At 38.4% G+C, this 22,542-nt stretch overlaps 2 protein-coding genes across 5 annotated transcripts in view; one reads left to right on the top strand and one right to left on the bottom strand.

The window, feature by feature from the left end:
• The window catches only part of LOC149692436 (uncharacterized), a 32,593-nt gene extending 20,505 nt beyond the window's left edge, over positions 1-12,088 (bottom strand). For 3 of the 4 annotated variants that reach the window (XM_089868186.1, XM_089868188.1, XM_089868189.1), the window contains exons 1-3: positions 11,106-12,088; positions 8,446-8,846; positions 6,214-7,243 (exon numbers count right to left, since the gene is read on the bottom strand). In XM_089868186.1, coding sequence (XP_089724312.1) covers positions 6,214-6,709 — 496 coding nt within the window. In that variant the 5' untranslated portion in view covers positions 6,710-7,243; positions 8,446-8,846; positions 11,106-12,088. The remainder of the gene's footprint in view (positions 1-6,213; positions 7,244-8,445; positions 8,847-11,105) is intronic. The other variant, XM_089868187.1, reaches the window with a different exon arrangement.
• The window catches only part of pio (zona pellucida domain-containing protein piopio), a 174,243-nt gene that overhangs the window by 14,017 nt on the left and 137,684 nt on the right, over positions 1-22,542 (top strand). The gene's annotated exons all lie outside the window — the stretch shown is intronic.

Raw genomic sequence — 22,542 nt, 5'->3', positions numbered from 1 at the left:
AACCCTTTTACCTTTTAGAGATACTTATATACTAAATCTATTTTCTCCGGCCCTTGCACTATATATAACGAAGATAGCTAGCAAGCTCCATGGTCTGTCTTCCAATACGTTTTGAGTTATATGTATCGATCGTTTTTCTTAAGATCCCACACCTAAGTAGGGATAACTCTAGAAGTGATGTAGTGTAGGTAGCAGATGAAAAAACAAGCCCTGAACAAAATCTCCGTTCTCATTACTACGTGCCGCGCGAGGATTCCAGCAATCACCGTCAAAGTCGATAGCCCATTGTTTTCCCAAAAACCCAACCCCTGATGCCAGTTCCTACCGTGGCCTCGCGTTTGGGTGCCGCGAGTCTTCCACCAATAATCCCACTGCTCCGAACTTGCCCCATTGGAAATAATATATCTGAAGCACGAATTTATTCGCATCCCCCATGAATATCGAAAGTATCAACGCTAATCTACACACTTAATGAGAAAGAATATAAAGAGATGAAATGTAATGCGCATTCTAAGATATTTATATTAACACGGTTTTTCAGTTAATCGCCCAACCAATAATCACAAAGATGTTATTATTGTAAAACAATATATTCTAGGTAGAATTAAAGGTATTCTTGCGTAAAGCGTACATAAGGAAAGGCGTGCAGCTTCCATGAGAAGAAAAACTGCTTCAAATCCCTTGGAGGCATACTCTCCCTGGAGCTCTACAGTACGACTTTCTTTCTCTTTTTTTTTTATCGAGTGAAATGACTAGCGATTTGTCAATAACTTTCGCGCCTTTCCCGACTATCTTTTTCGACCCTCTTTACTTTTTGGGTCGCCAAGAGAAATAGGGTCACCCGCAATTTTGGACAACAGCCTTATGTTTATTTTTCTGATCTAACTTGGACATTCTTAATTGCTCCAGAAAAGCTTATGAAAATTACGAATATCTGTTAACACCCAAACGCGGTTTTATACTTGAAAATTAATCTATACAAATTGTATTATTTAATTATTTTACCTAAATAATTGAAGTTTTCTTTACCCTAATTTTAGAACGATGACTATGGAAGCGTTAAGACTAACTAACTAAATCTGCGAGTCATCAAATAAGATTAGCAAATTTCCTTGGAATGTTTATTCCACTCGGTGCAGTAAGCGCTCGCTAATCCGGCCGTATCTCGAGCCTAATGTTATATTTGTTTTTCTCCGACGATTCTAATATATTATTTAGACGCTTAAGTAAGTTGTCAACGGTGTTGTCCCTCATTTGCATGAAGATCATTAGTGGAATAAATGAAGGGTCTAGCTTCCTCCTTCTCTTCTCCCTTGATGATTATAATTTCACGGTCTGCCAAATGAATTAGGGGATTTTAATAGGCCGCTAACATGCCACCATCACCCCCTGCTTCAAGTAAAATTGCTTCTGTACCAGCACCAACTTACAACCTAGTAAGCCCCAACCGAGCGTCCATCCGTCTGATAACTAACTTTCGGGTAGTACTACTACTACAATTTTCAAGGGAAAATAAGATTCAACCAATTAACAATTTTACAAGACTTATCAAAACATTTTCTATCATTTAGTAAAAACGTTAAAACCTTAGGGTTATCTCAAAATTAATAAATCCAAATATTAACTAAGCAATATTCATGGTGTGATTAAATGTATTTACTCTTCGGCTATAGGTAAGGTCCAATTAGAGAACCCGTGTTTCAAATTCAAGTATATATAGATGTCTTGTCTTTCGTACACGTAACAAGATCTCAGAATGTCGCGGACACCGGGGCAATATTACCGTGACGTGGTCAACATACCTTAATCGCTATTAACGTATAATTTTATGTTTTCCAAAATATTGTTTCTCAACCACATACTCGCGTTCCTCCAAAACAAACCTAGAGGTATTTGTTGACTTTTACTACGCTCTTATAAAGAATTTAAAGCTGAAATTAAAATATTGAATTTGCATAATGTATACTCCGAATTTATGTTTGTCAACCGCGGGAATAATACAATAGAGTTTTGTAAAATATTCCCAACTGTAAAATTAGGCTAATTACATGATTAATATGGGAAGCCCTCGAGCTGTTCAGACTGACACGAATGACGTCTTACCGATTCTATATAGGAACCACCCGGAAAGACCGAATTATCAAGGCGTAATTGGCAATTGCGACGCGTTGCGGTCACTGTAGACTTTGAGCCCTATTGATGTAGCCATGGTTCCCTTATTGTGGTATATATTATTGGATAATAGTCCCTTTAAACAGCGGGCGATTCATGCGTGGAACGTCTAAATTCCATCATAATTTCTAATGCTAAGGTATAAATTTAAACTCATTTGCAATATATAGTTTAAGGGAATATTTCTGTATGAGTGCTATATAGTTTTGGTTGAACCTGGCGCCAAAAAAATAAAAGTTTAATAATAAAGGTTCTGAAAAGTGCTTGTTTGAAGAAGAACCGGGGTTCTCCGTTCGTCATGATTGGAAGCATTTACGGGAAAGGACCGTATGGTCTTACCGTCAATTTTTAAACGAGTTATCCGGCGATTTCGCTCGTTACTCGTTACATACCCTCGTCGAAATAAAAAAGAGAAGGGATTTTGAGGTAGAAGAACACTAAAACAAGAGGAGATAAACCATAATATACCTCCAATCTCTTCCGCGAAGAATCATGCAGGACTTGAACGTTTGCTTAAGGTGTATCTATTCAACCTGTTTCAAAACCTTTATTATAGAACTTCAATAGAATTTTTTTCAGGAATGTATCTTGTAAGGTAAATAACATTAGCAAAGTTGAAATCGGGGTGCGACTAAAATCCCTTCGTTTTTTGGAGGGAACCCTTTTGGGATATAGGTGGTGCTATAGATAGGGATAGTTTGAAACGACGATAAGGTATATATAAAGAAACTATATGTCCCCGGTCCAGTTTTACCGGTCACTGATATTAAGCCAAGAGACAAACCTATAGTGTAAGCCCGTACGTGCCAATCGTATAACTTTGAGTCAAGTGATAAGAAGTAAAATGGTGCATGACTCCTCTAACGCTACGCTGCGGGTCCTTACTATATAGCTCTAGAAAAAGACGAATCTAATGGGCTGGAAAAATAACTTCGCACCGCTGCAATCGAAAGAATGTAGCCCTTTACCCATCACTAAATTTTTTTTTTCTTTTAATACCCCTTAAGTTATCCTTCGATGCGCAGCCATACAAGGGGGTAACCAATTGTAACGGGGTTTAATGATAAGAATCTTATTATGGTTTGTGATTTCTTTTTTTTTGGGATGAAGGTTTTAGAGTTAATTGCCTTCTGAACTCTGAGATAATTTAGGGTTTGTTTCTTTAATATTAATCGGAATTCTGAAACTTAATCGAAATATTTATGAATAGTTTAAGAGGTTTTTCCCTCCTGTTTAAACACAACTCCCAGACTTTTAATAAAATTAATTGAGACATTAATAAATATTAAATAAGGTGTCTGAGAGAATTTTGAAAATTATTAATAAAAATTCGTAATTTTTTATAAATTGTTTCTCTCAATTTGTGTTCGGAATCGATTTTTAGTGGTTACCCCCTTTGTTAGTTGAATAGGCCATATAGCTATAACTGAATTGAGCTTTGAGCGTGTGGTGGCTGGCTTTCGATTCCCCAAGTCCAAACTATTCATTCGTCATGGTCTCTCGCGGAAATGAGGCGACGTATTCCTTAAATCGTCGAAATGAAGAGGCCGTGCCACGTTTCGAGGGCAATAACGCGTCCAATGGTCGACTCATTCGTTTCGATTATGGGACCGGAGATGGCCCAAGCATCGAGCATGCCAGGCCAACCAAGAAGGATTGGAAGGGAAACGACCAGAGAGGTCAACTATACGAAATGGTTCCCCGCTCATAAAGAGCCTTGGCCCAAAACGCCAGAGAGAGAGAGCCTATAGCCGTGGGAAACGTTATAAAGGCCAAAGAGCCAGTTCCAAACCTATACTCTCAACCCCTTCTCTAGCTTAGCTTAAACGAAATTGGAACGCTTGACGCGCAACCCATATATATCTATATGCAGACGGATTTTACCCATGAACCAACTCCCACGCCCTCTAAGTCAACTAGCAGTAATGATAAACATTCCGCGACGTTTTTTTGCACTTTTGAAGCCATAATTTCTCTAGTATCAGCACCAGAAAATGTTTGACACGTGTTTTTGAAGTTGAAAAATGGGAAAATATAATTCTCTAAATGAGATCGACCTAAAACATTGTTTATCTCGTGTTTCTGGATTGAAACCTTCAATTAGAGTCGCGCAAATGACCATTTTAAATTCATTTACAAAAAGGTTTCGGGTAAATATGATTAAATTGCGGGTAATTACTGGGACACTTCTCTATACTTTGAAATTATCACACGCTTTCCATAAAACGTACGTTCCGTTATTTGGTATGGTAAAATCCAATCTAATCTTTTCCCTCAGCACCCTTTTCGTCACGCGTATGGTTCGGTTCGGTTCGACTACAAATGAGAGAGAAGGGACTCTAATGGGTACCATAAAAAGGGGGACTAAAGTAGACGAGGCTTGGATTTATAGTTAGGAAATGGGACAATAATCCTATATGGCCCTTGGCTAACCGAGGCTTAATCTTTTAACCCGAACTAAAACACCGCGAATCAAAAACCAAAGAAAACATTGAAAATTTTGCCTTGAAACGAAAGTGAGTTCATTCATTTAGCTAGAATGGATGGCGAACACTGACCGGAAAACGCTAACAGAAGCGAAATTTTAAATTTTAAGCCCGGCGGCGACTTCAAAGGAGGGTCTTTACGTTGCATAGTCAGCCCGATTAATTCATCTTAACCACTTTAATCCCATCCCCGTTGTTGTGTATTATATAACGAAGGGGAACAGTATATAGTATGGAATGGAAGGGATCCAATTAGGAAGTCTATATACCGCTTCAGGATTTCTCTGGGCGCTTCGTTCCCGCTGGAATATAATCCGGAATATTAATGATTAATCGGTCCATCAAACCCGATTAGCTTTTACCGGACTCTCGGGCCAAATCTTACCTAAAGTCTATAGATGAAACAGAACCGGAGAAAACCATACTACTTCTTATTTACTATAGCTACGTTCAGACTCGAGCTGGAAACAAATGTGAATTCGCGGTTGGGCGTATTGTATTTGAAGTTCTCTCGCTTACCAATTCAAAGCTATTTCAACAGACAGTTTACATGAAAACGCTCGATCTAGTTAGAGCTGTCTGCTAACTCTACTCAATTAAGATATGTCTGAATATGTTTCTGTTAAACTTAGGAGTCACTTTCACACTTGTGTATGCATGCTTATAATTAACAGTTAATCATTAACTCGAATCGAAATGACGTTAGAGAGTCCAAACTCGCCTCCAGTTGGTTGGCGAAGAAACATACTGTGTTCTCAACTATAGTTTCTCGATTATTAGTCGCGTTCACATTTGACTTCGGAAGCGTTTCGAAGTGTGAACGTAGCTTTAATTACCTGGACCACCACCTTTCCCTAACGAGTCTCTAGAAACCTTATTGAACAGAAAACCTTACTACGGGCTATGAGAAAATGATAAGACCGCGTCATTTGGAAGTGGCGAGATAGGAGAAGATATCAAATGTGTTTTGAGTTCATGATATCAAGAAGAAAATTGGCGTGAGCGACACTGGGAATCTTTCTTTCCTCGTGTCCATTGTGTAAAGATGAAAATCTTAGAGAAATGGGCGTGTAGTAAACTAACGGACCTTAATGATACCTCAAAGTATCGAAGCGACAGAACAAAGAATTAATCGGCGCGTTTTAGTAATCCGAGTTGGCATTTTTGGATCGTAGTTTGTAGAATTTTCGTTTGACAAACAATTCTTAGAATAATCAAACTCATTGCACTTTTCGTGAAATTAATCATTATCGCTCATCCATCTCTCTAATGAACTCTGCAATTCCGAGAAAGCTCTATTTTAAGGGATAGTGGGAGTAGAGGAAGATCAGATCCGTTCACCCCGTTTATTATAATACGCAACGTCGTTGTCTAATATATATTTATTACCACCCATAAAGGGCACCGCCATCCTACGCTGTTTTAGGTATAGTATAACTGATTCGCTGTCCCTTAATGGAGAAACGTTTCTCAGCTGGGTATAATACAAGGTTTTACTAATTATAAGGGTTCTATATAAAGACATTGACGGTACAAACAAAAGATTAATAATTACCTTGATGAGCGGCGTTAGGATCTTCGGCGACGTAATCCCGCGGCGAAGCGAAAGGTTGAAGGCCGTAACTAATTCGAGGCTGTTCTTGTTGACTGTCCTTCCGGGCAGCCGCTTCTACCAGTTCGAAAGTAGCGATCCACGCCAATAGAAAAGCGGCTAACGCGGCCCCCGCTTGATAATGGTGCATGCTGTTATTATTGTTCGCGTGATGTCCCGACGACGAAGTCGCGTGATGACGCGCGGCGTGCCGCTTTAAATGATGATGACGCGATCGAGTGACATCCTGATGTTGCACTCTCGAATCTTCTTTATTCCCGAATAATCCTTCTTCTTCTTCTTGTTTCCAAGTCCGTCCTACGTCACGGCGAAAGTCCGAACCATCACCACCCGCACTCACTCTATCCGTTAAAATATTACGCGTTGAATCAACGTTATCCCTACGCGTACGTCTACGCGAAGATATCGACGTCGACGACCGACTCCACCAATTCAACATGGCCGCGCTTTTTTCTTCTTTAATGTCCAGCGAGCGAGCCTTTATTTATTTTTATTTTTTTGTTGTGAAAAAAAAAAGATTTAATATTACTCCCGCGTTGAACTCTGGGTAAAAAAAGGAGATGAGAGCTGTCGTTGCCCGAATCTAGATGAGGGCGTTCCACTCTGAAATAACTGAAAGGCTTTCCGCTCCATTTCGAGAAAGCGTCGATTAAGCTTTCCCGGGGACTAGCTTGCCTTCGTTCTTTTTTTCCTTTTCTTTTTATATTTAAGTCCTTCCTTTTCTATCTGTCTTTACCCCAGGCCGGCACTTTTTTATATATTATACACTGATATATATATTATATACATCAGTATGTTGGGGGTTAGGAATAATAATTACACCGTACCGTTAGATGGTACTCAGATCATTACGTATAACGTTTTCAAGGAACCCGTCGTCGTTGCCGTCGTCCGCATCAAAGAACCAAAAATATCTTCTTTTCTCTTCCTCTTCGTTTTTTTTTTATTTCCTTACGCCACGTATTCTTCCTTCCTTTAAAAAATCGCTTTGGTAAATGTATAAACGTCACTCCCTTTATATTCTATTATAAACCCTTTGTAAGTTAACTTACTAACTTCACTTAAGAGCTAAAGGAAATAGTTTTACGTAGGATATAACCCTTTTTTTCTATTAAAAAATAAAATAAAAATATATGATGAGAGCTAGCCTGAGAGGATCGTCGTGTTAGAAACGTTAACAAAAATAGACGGGTGGTGATAAATGAAAACGTTATTTTACGCGCCAAGTGTTTCATAAGTCGTGTACGTACTATGAAGCAATCATCAATTTTATAGTTCCTATATAGATGAAAGCTAAAAATATTAAGTTTTTGGAACCTTCAACAGTTTCAGACGAAATTAAAAACGTGCAGACGTCAATTGATATATAGTTTTCTAATGAAATTCCCCTTCAAAATAATAATTATTTTTCCTAAGTTTGAAAGGAATAAGATCTTCTAAGAAAGTGGAAATTTGAAACTATAGAACTTCAATTTATATATTTGAAATTAGACGAAAATTATATTGCCTATCTCCATCCGGCTAATAAAGACGTTACTTTTCCATACAAGATCATTTCTAAAAGTGGAAATTTAAAACCCCTAAATTCTAAGATAATTCTAAGTAATGTTAGACGACACGCCAATTTTGAATTCGCAACTTTGTTTCAGAATATATATATATATATATATATATATATATATATATTCCTCAGGAAAACAATAGAATTTAAAACCGACCGTATAATCTCTAATTTATAATATAAAGATATACATGCGCTGTTTTAATATATGAGCAAATATCCGTATAGTTAATGAAATTTAACCAACCGTTCTGGGTATATAAAATTTTATAGATAGTTCTCATGGTATACGGAGCCCCGATTTTGGGTATGGGGTATTAAAACTCTATCGATTGGAAAATACGGTCCGCCGGTCGGGACCGAACGACTACGGCGATTTCTAAGTCTAGTGTTAGTGAGATTTGAACCATCTCTCTCTCTCTTACTCTCTATTACGCTCTAGGCCTATTCGTCGATAGAGTTTCTGTCGACGACTGATAATGTTTCCCTATTATTGTTGCTAGCGTTTTCGCGCCTATTTCTCTCTACTTACCCTCCCCGCTTCAGTTTTCCCGCCTTTTCTAGATTCCTAGTTTAATATATATATAGGCTTATCTTGGAGGCCTATCGCGTACCTATCTTTCTCACCCTGGCAGTCGCTGCGTGGAGGAATAAAGGTGCGAGAGAATTACTAATCTCATCCTATTTCGAACATCGCGTTGCTCGTTGCTCGCTAATCGACTAGCACCGGAGCTGCACCGCACTCGCTTCGAATGTTTTCGTAGAGATAAAAGAGATACGCTAGAGTAGTTACACCGGCCGCCGTACGTACACTTTGCGTTTTTCTTTTTCTTAAATCGCCGCACTTATATAGTTTGGAGGAAAGTATTTGGAGTGACGTAACTACGTTACGTTATATGACGTATTTTTTCTCCACTGGCCGACTTCTTTTTTAGCGAATCCCTCGGTGAAAGTATTTTATTCTTAGTCCGTAGCTCAGAAATCTTTGCTTTTCTTCGGTAGTCACGTCAAAAAGCTTTATTCGAAATAAATTTGAAAAAGAGGATTTGGCATTAGGCATTAGGGAATTGAAAGGAATCTCGAAACGATTCGCTTTATGCTATGGTATGTATGTTTGGTATACGAAGCTAAAACGCGGTGGCTTTGAACTTTTATATTTTTATTTCAATTTTATAAAATCCTTCTGTTACCTTTATAGGTGCTTCACTCCTTTCATAGTGCGATACAAAAACCCCTTTAGTCCTATTTAAAAGCGCGAGACTTTCCTGGGAAAATTTTTCAATGGGGGTATTTTGTGCAACCAACCTCGATCAATTTTTAATTCATACGTGCGAGTCCCTTTGATGATTTTGTAATATTTAAATTATATTTATTTTATTTCATTATTTGAATAGGTTTACTTTTAATGATTTCACTAGAGAACTTTAAAGATCCTTGATTAATATTAAAACGGTTGCGTGATTTTTAGTCCCGAATATAACATTTCAATATTTACTTATTTATTTAGAAATATCTCGCGTTTTTGTAACTACAGAAAAGCCAACTTATAGGCTCACGAGTTTCAATGTATTTTCCCATAGCGCCTGTAGAAATGTTTACCACGCAGTACAAGTCAAGGGTGAAACAAACATTTAGGGTGAATAAATTTTTAATTCTTAGAAATCGTAATTTAAAATTAAATAAATTATTTTAATTGATGAATAGGGTTTGAATTAAGATGCGAACAACTTATTCTACTAAGGTTTTTACTTCCGAATTAGAAGAAGTTACATTTAATTAAGTAAATAAATATATTTATGAAATATTCGGGAAATTTTAAAATTGAAATAAAATATATTCGCCGTGTTTTATGTAAAACAGTCGATACTATTAATCCGGTAAATATTTTAGAATCTAATACTACACACGTACGTGGGAGTAAATAATTAAATAATTAATCAAAGAGAGTCAGGAATAAATGAATACTAATTAGATTCAACCGCGGAAAGGGCAATGTTTACCCAGGGAAAATTTCATAACCCGTATTATATACACATACCCAGACGCCGGCCACGGAGGTAAACTATACGTGAGGTTTTTGAAGATTTATGAGTACGGACGCTGCCAGGGCGTAATGCCGCTGAAGAAAGTGGTCTACGTTTATGCGGAAATCTCTTAAGGGCTGGGCACACACACCAGCGCGCTTATATTTTATACGTAATATCGAAAGATTATCGTCTACCGGTCAGCCTTATTGAGACTCGTTAACGACCACCGTAATATTTCACGTCAACGCGATGGGGGTCTCAACTCACAGTGTACGTAGATAGCCTATGACTAAAAGAATTTATCTTAGATTATTGGCCACTGTTTGAATTTTGATCAATTTGAAATTATTATCAATTATTTCCTCTTGTTATTCAATATTGTAAAGTGCATCTTTAGATAAGACTAATATTGATTGAAATAATAATACTTAGTTGGGAAAAAAATATATTATAATTATTTTATAACCTTATTTTAAAAAAGGTTTAGGCAAATTAAACATTGAGATATCAAAGGACATTTAAAAAAATATATTTAAAAACATTCAAGGTTTCAAAAAGTTATTTTTTCATAAATTCGATAATTATGGAAGGTCACGTGACAAAATTAGGTTGAAATAACTACACCTACGTTAAAACGTAATATAACAAAAATAATCTCGTAGTAATTTGGAAGATCCGGAATAATTTTTTTAACGTTATCATTGCCAAAAATCTTACCTAACGTAAGGTATAATAAAGTCACCAGGACTGAAAATTGACCGTGCAGAATATAATATTATATTACTGTAACATAATAAGGTTCGTTTTGACGTGAGCGGTCGGTTGGCCCCCTTTTTCCCTGGCGTGTCGTACTCGTCCGTGGCCGCTAACTCCAACTAACTCGCCGCCAACCCAAACTCCAAAGAAGGGAATGGGTCAAACGACCGGGAGTCCACGCTCTCTGGTTCCAATACGACTCAATCTTAAGACCTGACCGAAAAGAGGAAAAGGGGTTTTCGTGTCGCTTAGCGATTACCGACCGTACGCTATGATTCCTTTCCTCTTCCTATACACTCACTGTATAATATTCTTTTTTTTTTTAATATACCTTCCTGTTACCGAAAGGTTGGACCAACCAACCCTTGCGCTCGAGGTGGTGGTAACCACGATTTGGGAGGGGGGTTTAGCTATAAAACCCTTTGGGTTGACGTATACCATCTAGCCAGCGCGGTTTGATTTTAATCCCAATCGTAAATCTTAGATCTTACCTTTTGAGACGGAGTAAGAGAGAAACGATTAAAGTAGATCCACTAAGAACGAATGGACTCCTAAAACGAATGATTAGGACCCACTGGTCCTAATTCGATGGTCGTAAAAAGAACTAGTACAGGCAGTAATAATAAAATCGCACCGAGCCTCGCGCCCGAGCAATAACGAGTATTAAACGCAATTACAACCCTTTTTTTTACTCCTGGATCTCTCCGGCGATGGTGGTAGTAGTAGCTTTCGCGTCCTAGTCGTCGTCGTAAATTATGTCATCTTCATTATACGTTAATTCGATGACCGTTTTTCGAAATCTTTTCCATTTAATTCCCGCATTAACTCAACGACGATGATGATGTTTGTTGATATGATAATCACTAAATTCTTCAATTTGGTGGTATCGGTGCGGGTTGTACTTTGTTTCTCCGATTTTTGTAGTCCATCTTCGGTTGAAACAGTGTCGCGAAATATACCGGTCAACTTTTGGGGGAAGGTGGTGATGGGAAAAGGGAAATTATACACCGAAGAGAAATTCCCTCTATCTTTTATTTCCACCAACTCTGCATGGGTATATAGTAGCTTTCCTACTCTCGATAGGTTAGGTTTGGCCGAGTTTTGAGAGGGAGAGAAACGTCGGCGAGGACCACTATACCACAAACGGAGCAAAACGGAGAAGAGGTAGTAGCTCTCTAGAATAGAGAACGGAGAGAGAGCGAGATTACAACCAGGCCCGAATGTTCCGTTATCCGGCGTCGCACTGCAGCAACGCCTGGTCGAAACCTTTCTCTCTCTCTCTTTCTCCTTCCTCTCTCTCTCTCTCTCTCTCTTTCTCCTTCCTCTCTCTCTCTCTCTTCCTTTCCTTCCTCTCCCTTCTCCCCAAAATCGCTCCCATTCCTCACCTCCTCCCGATTGCCAGGCAGCCAGTCCTTCCCTTCTCCTTCTTCCCGATCTTTCTCCCTATTTTCCAGTCCCCCTCTATCCCGCGTTCGATTCCTAAAGAGTAGAAGTTGAGCTAGGAACCGGTAGGGGTCGCGCGTTCAGCCTTCGTAGGAAGACTTCTCCAGTCGGACGGACGGACGGCGTAGAGGGATTTTTGGGTCCAAAAAAAAATAGAAAAAAGAGGAACGGAAAACGTGTTTAGTTGCGCGCGCGCTTGGGCTCTCTCTTTCTCTCCTCGCGGTTTTACAAACTGGGAGTGTATGCTCTTTCCAAGAGATAGAGAGTAATTTTTTTACCAACTTCACTAAGCCTTGGCCATCTACCTTCTTAAGAGTAGACTGTACATGGGGAGGAAAACTTTAAATTCTTTTTTTTTTCCACAAAGGAATTTTGATAAAATAGGTTATACGATATGACACGTGGGATTATACCAACTAAGACCGAATCTTCTATGCGCCGTAACTTTTTCTTTCTTTATAGAGTAGAGTCGAGAGGGTTATAAGCATATATCCCACTCCGTCTTTTACACTTTACCATGATGGACCACTAGTCTTTTCGAACCCTTTTATTATTGAAGAACCGAACCGAGTCAAGGAAGGAACTGTTCAAGGGGGATATCATTCCTTAGAAAATATAGTCTCATCTTTTTTTTCTTTTTTTTTTTAAAAGAAAGGCTTAGCGATTTTGTTACGGGTACTTTATCCCAAGGAGTATTTCTATATGAAGAAAATAAGCGGGTCTACTTAGATTCTTCTTCCCCGGGACGTTTTTTTTTGGCAATCTTCCGCGCATGATATAGCCTATCCAATTTCTTAGCTTTTATTTTTTCTTCTATCATGCCTTCAAAAAATATAGAAAATATATAGGGGGAAATACATTATTGAAAACGAGGCAAAACCCGTTACTTTTGATTCATTTCGTCTTGGCTTTTAGAACACCGAATTTGTTCGGCGTCCGTCGAAAATGGACCATACCATACTTGTCCCGTAAACTTTCTGTATATTGCTAGAAAATTGTAACTTTTCGCGCGGTGATCGACCACATCTGAAAAGAGGAGCGTATAAAACCTCTTCACTATATTCGCAGCTTTATAGTTCTTATTTTGCACTAAGGAAAAATATAGACAAAGATAAAGTTTTCATCTATTTTTATTTTTTATTTTAAAGATAGGGTGAAATGAATTCATTAAAAGTTTAAACTGGCTGGGATAAATAGGCTGAGTTTAATTAATGTATAGTATAATTTTTAATCTATTAAGTTTTAAATGTGGAATATTATTGAGGTTTACTCTCCCTTTGATATGAAAAATATGAGATGAGATGAGGTCTTGGGATCTAGAGAGAGAGAAAGAAAAACGAGTTATTTGGATGTTTTCCGGCGCTGCCGGGTCTGTAGTCACGATGGAAATATAAAAATTCGCGTCTTTCTTAGTTTCCTTCTCGTCTTTCGATTCTGCAGGGCCCTGTCCTAATATCCATACACTTTGATACCCTAAGAAACTGTCAAATTTAGCTGTAAACATCCTTTACTCGCTTTGGAAACCCCTATCCTTTCCGAGATAGCAACAGACCCTAGTGGGCGGATGGTCGAGAAGAAGCTTTAAGAATCCACGACCGGCTATAAAGTTGAGTTACGTCTTCAAAGCTCCGGGAAACGCTTTTTACAGATTAAACTTTCTACGTGTTAGCATCACCTCGAAACCGATAGAAATTTTTATGATAAGATAATACCAAAGTTAAGGGCCGGGAAATGTAGAAGAATCACGTTTAAAACTTTATAGGTGTAGTCGAATCTCGTACTGAAAAATTTCGCGAGGGCGCGAGATAGCTTGAGTGCGATCTTTTCTTGGTTTTTCAACATTTTTTCTTTTCTTTTCTTTTCTTAACTTCTTGCTTGCTTGGTTGTTATACATAAGCTCCATATATATTCATTAAAATGCGGGAAACAACTTTCCAGCGTCAAAGTTTTGGGGTTTTAAAGTGGTGTGTATTTTTATTTTTCTTAACAACTGTATGCAGGGTTGTTTAAATTTCCCGCGCTTACATCAGCTGATTATCTTTTATTATTAATTAAAGTAGATGATACATTTTCGGTTAATTTTCGCGCCTTTTTTGTTTGGCGCCAAATTTCCACGTGGTTATTACACATTTTTATAATTACAAATTATATTTTTTAATTCGAAACGTGACCTGACTGATGACACGAAACTTTTTCTCTTCATTCTTAACTTAATAGGAAATTTTAAATGAGTTTTAAAAATATATATACATATTTCGGAGAAAATTCGTATAGCAGAGAAAATCCTTCTAGATTTCTCTTAAATTAATGGGGTAATAAATATGTTAAACAAAGATGTGTTTAATGAATCCATTAAAGTATTCTTTTCGCTATGTACATTATTATCCGGCGCCTCAGAGTAAGAATTATAGGTCCCCTCCCATCGCAATAATAAACCAAGTCTTTCAAAGGCGGACGCAACATCCCTGTCTTGCACGTCCACGAGCTATTATACCTTCGTAAAACTTCGATATGAAAGTGTATTCGTTTCGTTCGTGGGTGGGTGGGGTTGAAGTCCTCTCTCTCTCTCTCTCTCTCGCTCTCTTTCTCTCTCCTGTATTTTCATTCCAGCGTTGAATCCTTTTATTACTTCTCGGTGTGGTTGATGGTGGTCAGAAAGAATCCCCAAATATTTCCCAATTTGTACCATGGACACGTTTTAATATAATTTCCGTCGGTAATTGCGACTCTGGCGTGTCGAAAAAAAACAAAAAAAAAAATGTAGTGGAAATAGTCAGAGACTAAAAGCAACTACGAGGATAAGTGAGAATGTTATATTTTTGTGATGTTAAGATTTGAGTTTAGGGATATTTTTTATTGGCCAGTTGAGCTTTAAGATCAGGGTTTATTGATCCGACATTTAAGGATTGAAATGGTTGGCAAGCACTGGTTAGGATCGCCTGAGGGTGGAGAAAATTTGAAAATGCTGAACATATGTTAATAGCATTCCGTTAATTAGTTTAACCCTTTATCACCAATCGTTAAAACAAACAATTTACTAAAAGATCTCCGTATTATTCATATTTAGTTTCATCTTCAAATTTCTTAGAATTCCTTGTACGTGTATTTTGTGACTCGAATAAAGTCAATTTCCTATTCGATATTTATCCAGCACTTCACCGAAAATCTCTTATAATCACTCGGTGGCCCGTATTATAAGAGCGAAGTTGAAGCAACCGAAGGGAAAGAAACGTCCATATAGGGTATAAAAGGCGACGCTTATACGCTTACCGAAGTAAAAGTTTCTGCCCAATAGGCTTTTTCGGTGGCGTCCACTCTTCCAACCCTTTCCCCCCACCCGCTCCGTCGCGATCTGTATATAGCTTTTTATTCAGGCTGGTCCTAATGTTTTAGTCACCCCCCCTGTCTTTCTTCGTTGTTCGGACTGTGGTGGAACGGAAGAATACCCCTAGCGGCCGTGACTGCCAAGCAGACGTCCGCGAATACAAACGGAGTGTTTCGCCTAAGAATGAAATCAGCCTTCCCCCTCCTTTTCCTTATTTCCCCTCATCTTCTTCTTTCTTTTTCTTCTCCCCATCCTCCTGACACTTTCTCCCCATCTTCCTTCTCTTCTTTTCGATCTTCCCTTTTTTTTTCTTATCCTCGTGGTCTTCCTATTCCTTTTTAAACCCTCGAACCTTAAATGTCTCAGGGTTTCCAAGGATCTTCCTTTGATTATTAAAAATAAATTGACACGAATATCATTGATTAGATTGAATTGAGAGTAGCGTATGAAATGTAAAATACAAGAAAATTCGTAATATAAATAATTCACAAATTATTGCGTAGTTGAATATAAGTACTTGCGAGTGAGATTAAGTTAAATATACTTTATTAAAAAAACCTTTACAATCGTAGTTGAACCCGTGAATGCGTGTTGTACATAAAGAATGCCCGGTATTTATACAATATAAAATAGACCAAAAAACTAAACAGTAGCTAAGCTGGGTTTTTTAATATAGTGGCATAAGTTTGAGCTAGCCAATCAACCTGTAGAAATGTTTTCCTCTCAATACACTAAAAATTCTGGGTGAAGTTTCCCAACAGGCGTACAATCTTCGCAGTCCCTTTCTGATTGACCAATTAGCATCACGGGCTTTAAATCTATCACTAACCAAACTTGTCTAGCTGAATTTCTCCACTATATGGCCTTCTTCGAAGTGCTTTTTTTTCTTCTTCTTCTTCTTCTGTGGGCTCTTCCCTTCTTTCTTCGTTGAAGGAAACGACGTCGCCGTCCAATGGTTCCTTAAGAAAAACTCGGCGATGGATCGTACGCGTAAGACCTATAGGAAAAGGGAAGGAACTGCTCTCTATACCATACAGGGCATGCAGGATGAGAGAGAGAGAGAGGTCAGCCGATTAGAACGGGAAAGGCCACCGGTAAAATGCGAAGGACGCCGACATGTATATCCTCCTCGCTTGCATGAGAGAGTGTCCGGACTACAAAAGCTCCTCTCCCACCGTATATATACATACAACTTGATAGAAAAGAGGAAATAAAAACAATCCCGTCCGTAAAGGTGCATGGGATTCGGTTGAGACGGTGTATCGATGAGCTTTGGATATACTTCCTTCTCTATTTAGTTCGTCTCAGGTTTGGAATGCAGTTTGGCATGGCCAAAGCTGAACCTTAACCTATACTATTTCGTACTTTTAAAAAGGAACCATGAAATACCGAAGTTTGTAGTAATTTATATCATTTTTGAAATTATACCAAGGCTTTGTTAGAATTAACTGCTTCACCTTGGAATTGGACAGCATTTTAAGGTACGATTTCAATCGCTCTGCTGTAGATAGAAAACGTCTTAAAACTATTTACTAAGCCTTATATTTCTGAATTTTGGGTGCAGCAAACTACGCGTAGTATATGGGTTTCATTGTCCCTTAACTTTATCTCAGTAGTAACCGCGTTGCGTTTGGATGGTGGGACAAACTACAGAAACATTCCGCGTTAACGAAAATCTTATTATTCGAAAGGAGAAGTAAAAAAAGAAGAAGAAGAAGCGAAACGTTGGTATAATATAAAGAAGGCTTAGGATTCGGAAACTGTATTTAAGCTTCTAAGAAAATTGTTTCTTCTTTTTTTTACCGTATATCTTTATACGTTTCTCTCTCTCTCTTTCGAGTCGTAACTCGTTTCGAGCCACTTTTCTCCGGACCCCGGCTTCCGCGGAAGCTGAAGGCGTGGGCGCGTAATTCCTATCGGGAAACAATCGCGAAATTACTCCGACGTCATCGCCTTCTCAGTAATCTAATTGCCTTCTTGTTTGGCTTGCCTTTAATCTCTTTTTTTTTCTTTACTTCTCTCGCTTCATTCCTATCTCTCCCGTTTTTCCCCAAATTTCAATCGTACTTTGCTCTATTACCAAAGTTAGATGGAAGAAAGGTCAAAAAACCCATTTTAGGATTACGATGTTCAATTCAATTCTCCGATTATATAGAGTTCGAAAAAAAAGAAATCCGTGAAAATGATTGTACCTTTTGAAATTGGATATTTTTTAACACAATCCTTTCCATGGTTCAACTTAATACTTTCGATTATATTTTCATTTCGTAACTAGGAATTGAATAAATTCATCTTCTTAGTTAAACTGGGGTACGAAATAAGCTTTGTTTAATAGAAAATAGATTTAGTTTGTTGTGTTTGGGAACGTTACAGTCCTTTGAACAATAGGCAGGATGACGTCATAAAATTCTACTCTATTAGGCCTTTTTCATCCTCTAATATGGATTTCGCGTTACCAGGAAGCCGTTAATAGTCTCGACAACAGGGTAAACTTGGGATGACTTTATTTTTATTATCGCTATAGCGTCTCTTCACGCGATGCACATTTGCAACGTTGTTATTCCGGTGGGAGAGTTAAGGCCCTAGATAGAGATAAAAACGCTTAATTGTTATTTGGAATTCCATGCCCAATCCCCAAGCCTTATCCCTCTTTTACTATCATTGGACGGTAGCAATATATACTACACCTTTTTATTTCTCTATACTTACTGTATATCCTTTTCTCATTTAATCCATGACGTAAATTCTTCCCCTTAGTCTTTCTTACCCAATATCTTTTTCTTTATTTTATTTTACTCGGGTTAGGTCCAGCTCTGATATATTTCATGGATTTCTCCCTAGGATTCTTTTGTTATTGGAGCTATCTTTGGTTCAGACTCGATTTTATACAACGACCCCTCCTATCTTCTTTTTTATCGAAAAATTTCCTTCTCTCTCTCTCTCTTTTTTTTGGGGGGGGGGGGGAATGGGTGCAGTGAGAGCCTATACGGGTATTTGAGAAGACGTTTTCTTCGAACGTAGCTATAGACTTATCTCGCAAGCGCGCGATTGATATTGGGTATTGGGTCTTTATCAAAAACAGGGAGCGAACCAACGAAAGAGCTAGTGATTCAAATTCCAGACAGCATTAGTAAATTGAACTTATGGCAACAGAAAGAGAACAAAAAAAAAGAGAAATGTGAAGTTTCTTGATTTGTAACTATATTTTTTCTTATTCGAATTGAAAGTCTTAAAGAAAGCTACCTACCGAACAATGAGAAGTTTATTCTAAAGTTTGAAAATTAAATATTTACCAGACAACTGGGATAATTAAGGATACGAACATGGTTCTATTTGATTAGGCTCAGAGGTAACTATTGTTCTGTCATTGCAACACTGAAAAAAGTTAATTTACCCCTTTTAATAGGTGCAACTTTTTTAGTGTCGTCTGATGATATTGATTACTTATTTCTGTTCAATAGAACCAGTACAATTTTTTTACCGTCTGCTTGTCTTTCACATTATAACGTCATGCTACCAACATATCGACCATTAAGTTAAGCAGACGGCGGAAATGGAAATGCCGCCACTATTGAAACGAGTCTGACACTCGGAGATGCCAATTTGAAGGAATAACTCATTTAGAATTTCCCTTCATAATGGGGACAGATTTCGTATAGTTCCAATCTTAGAAATATATAATATATACTCCATTCTATTTAAGTCCAGTCTTTAATAGGACAGCGTCAGCTGGTTTTAGGGAGTCATTCCCTGGAGGAAGGTCGATCAGAACTGCTACTCCCCTCCCTTCTCTCTCACTTTCTCTCCATTATATAGTTCGATGAAATAGTATACGGAGAGGGCGATTCAAATCTCGATGCCTCCTTTATTCTATGCCTAAGCTATATATACAACATCGTCAGCGAGAAATAATGTAAAAGAGAGAGCGAGAGAGAGAGATCTAGTCTGAGTCTAGAAAGGCCGATGAGGGATTACTACTGGTGAAGGCCCGGTCTTAAAGGCCCCGTTCGCTCTTATAGATCATCGACGAGGCAAGAGAAGATGGAGAGAAGAGGAGAGGAGAGAGGATGAAGGGGGGAAAGCTCCATCATTCCGTAACCTTAAACCGCCTTAGGCTTTATGAAAACATTCTCAGAGCTAGTATGAAAAAGGAGTCATCCCCCTTATTTGAGGTTTCCGCGCCTTCCCCGGCTTTTTTGTATCCAATTTCCAAGAAAGCTTATATATTCTTTAATAGGTGATCGTGTGATCATGTCAAAGATTTGACAGTTTTGGGCCAAATTCATGCTTTATTTTATTTTAAAGAAATTCGGGGTTGTTAGATGGATCTGGTGTATTATCAGAGTTCAGTACGGTTCAACCCTTTTTACTTTCTTAAAACATTTAATTATTATCTGTTCCTCTCTACCCTTTATACACTTTCCTGGTTTCTTATTAAGTACTTCACTAAATTTTAAAAATGAGCACCCTCTCTGTCTCTCCCTCGACAACCACCACCATATTCGAATATATTTATTTTTAAAAACCGCGTAGAGGATGAGATAGTTCTAATTTATTCAAAAAGACGAGCCGGCTCCTCTTTACTAACCCCCCTTCCCTCTCTTCTCTCTTCCACCATCTTTCTTAAATGATGTATCCTAGGCTAGTCCGCGATTGAAAATTTTATAGCTCCCTAGAAGCGAGTCGCGTATAAATCTTACCAGCCGCACCATGCTCTCTCTCTCTCTCTCTCTCTCTCTTCTACTCTCTCTCTCTCTCTCTCTCTCTTCTACTCTCTCTACCTTCTATACGAAATGGATTCTACACTAGAAAATGGTCCATCTAGTTGGAGGCTGCCATAATGTAGGCGGGAAGATGCTGGGTGGGGGGGGGAGAGAGTAAGGTCGCGAGATTCTTCGCGCCAAAACTTGAGACGGGAAGAAGAGAAAGTAGAAAGCAACGTCGATACATCTCGTGCAGGCGAAACTCCTTTACTGACACGCTTCGAGCTGCGTAGGTGTCATTAATTTTGGCGTTTGACGCCTCTGACTGAGTCAATCTAGACGACGCGATGCTTGGATATACCGAGATAACCCCATCCCCCCATCTCCCGCAATAAACCTAAGGATATATTCTAGCTAACACCCAAGCCCCAATCTAGACCCGTCTCAGTGTTTTGGACAAGGAGAATACAAAGAAAAGGAGTTAAAATCAATGCCAGTTATCAAATTGAATTTTAATTTAAAGGTTACGAATCAAAATGGAACGTTTTATTCTGTTTTAGGTCAATTTATTTAATTCGTGTCTATGGTATTTCAGCTCCGTTTTTAATAAATACTCCTTGGCCTGACTCCGAATTCGATTTTTGTTCCAGGATATCCGGAGAATTAGATCTAACTAAGCTAGCAGTCATCAATAACCTTTGGCTATATCCCTTAAATCTTGTTTGATCTTGTTCACAATCAAAGTGCTCGTTGATTTTTATCAAAGGCGGCGAGTGTGATAAGTTATATACAGGGGGTGCCTCGAAAAAAGGCGGGAGAATTTGCAGGCGTCTTTCTATCGACTGGTCTCGTTTGTTCGTGTCAACGACGTCTCGGACTCCCGCCTTGAAAGTTCTGACACGAGATCCCAAATCCTCCGTCGTTGTTTGAACGCCTGTTTCGATCTCAACACGTTAAATAACACCCAGCTATCGAAACCTTCACTCCTGGCGCGCGAGCGTGTCGTTTTGTAAAAAGGCGCGAGTTTTTTACAGCGAAAATCCGTTCGCGTGTCGATAAAAATCGCTACTTTCTCTTTCGCGCGCGATATACACTATACTCTCTCATCTCGAGACACGAGCATTTTTCCCGCCTTTTTCCTTTGGCGGGAAAAATAGGTATACATACATAGAAGAGGGTATAGTCGATGATAGGCTGTTTTGAATTTATGTAGCTACGTTAGGGGCATATTTTTAGCACGCTTTACTTCCTTAGCGCGCCTTTTTAACGCTCTATCCGCGCGGGTGTATCGATGTTTTACAATATTCCACCTGCACCCTCCTAGACGCGCATTTTCGATTTGTTAAGTCTAGCTAGCTTCCCCGCTATTTCTGCCGCTTTTGAACAGTTATTTATATCTGACCGCACTATAAAGATACGTAAAAAGAGATATTTTATGTACCTTTACCGTACGTAACATATATTGGAATATATAGTGTAGAGGTCGATTTTATTATACATGTAGCAATACATATTTTTTTTCTTTTAGTTTTGAGTTATTGAGTGAAAGATAGCATGCAGGGGTAAACGGCCCCATGTATTTCCAATAGGCGCCTGTAGAAATGTTTTTCCCGCTATGCATTACATTAATGTATAGCGTGAACCTAGCTATTTACGCTAACTTAGTAATTAACTGAAATCAGTTTTGAATTATTACTTAGGGGTATTTGCAACAGTTATAATCCTACAAGAGCTTGAAAATTGGCAAACTGTCAGAATAACGTTCGAAATGAACTCATTTATAACGCGAAATTGGTATATTACGTGATATCAAAAATTTGGCAATATTACGTAACGCACATTGGCCTAAAAATAGCTAAGGAGAAATACCTAATTATCGATATATTGTCATTTATTATAGTGTTTGAGCGGCTTGCTCTGTTAAAGTGGCATAACTCCCTAGGAGCAATGAAAGAAATTCAATTGAGAAAATAGTTAAGGGTAAAGTCTGGTTGCATTACTTGTTATGGCTTTCTAAGCGGCTCAAACACTAGGCAGACTTCATATTTCGTAATACGAGAATGTGTTGTACGTTTCGTCCACGAGCCATAATTGATGATATACACCCAAAACTTAAAGGGTCAATGTTTACGTTGACACGATTTGACGAGGAAACAAGCTTTATTTCCCCGAACAAAAGGAGAGCTGTCGTCATCAAGACGAGGATGCGTCGTACACTTTACTTTGCACAACTTATTATCTTTCCCTCTCCCTTTAAAATCCGTGGCGGGAACTTCTTGGTTTCCCTACTTCAAAATCCCCTATCAAAACACTTCAAATTCAAACACGCCTTTCGTGGATAAAAGGGTTGGTTGTAGAGATAAGCGAGCTGTGTGTGTGTTAACTTTAACTCCCACTTTATTTCCTTTTTTTTATTATAGATATTTCTACATTAAATTTATCCAGCTGAAAATTAAA

The sequence above is a fragment of the Phalangium opilio genome, unplaced genomic scaffold (genome assembly GCF_054372755.1).
Source record: "Phalangium opilio isolate 3A_F unplaced genomic scaffold, DU_Popi_V2 ptg000024l_1, whole genome shotgun sequence".
Taxonomy (NCBI): domain Eukaryota; kingdom Metazoa; phylum Arthropoda; class Arachnida; order Opiliones; family Phalangiidae; genus Phalangium; species Phalangium opilio.
Note: the sequence above shows the minus strand (reverse complement) of the source record. Positions and strands in the feature narration are given on the sequence as shown.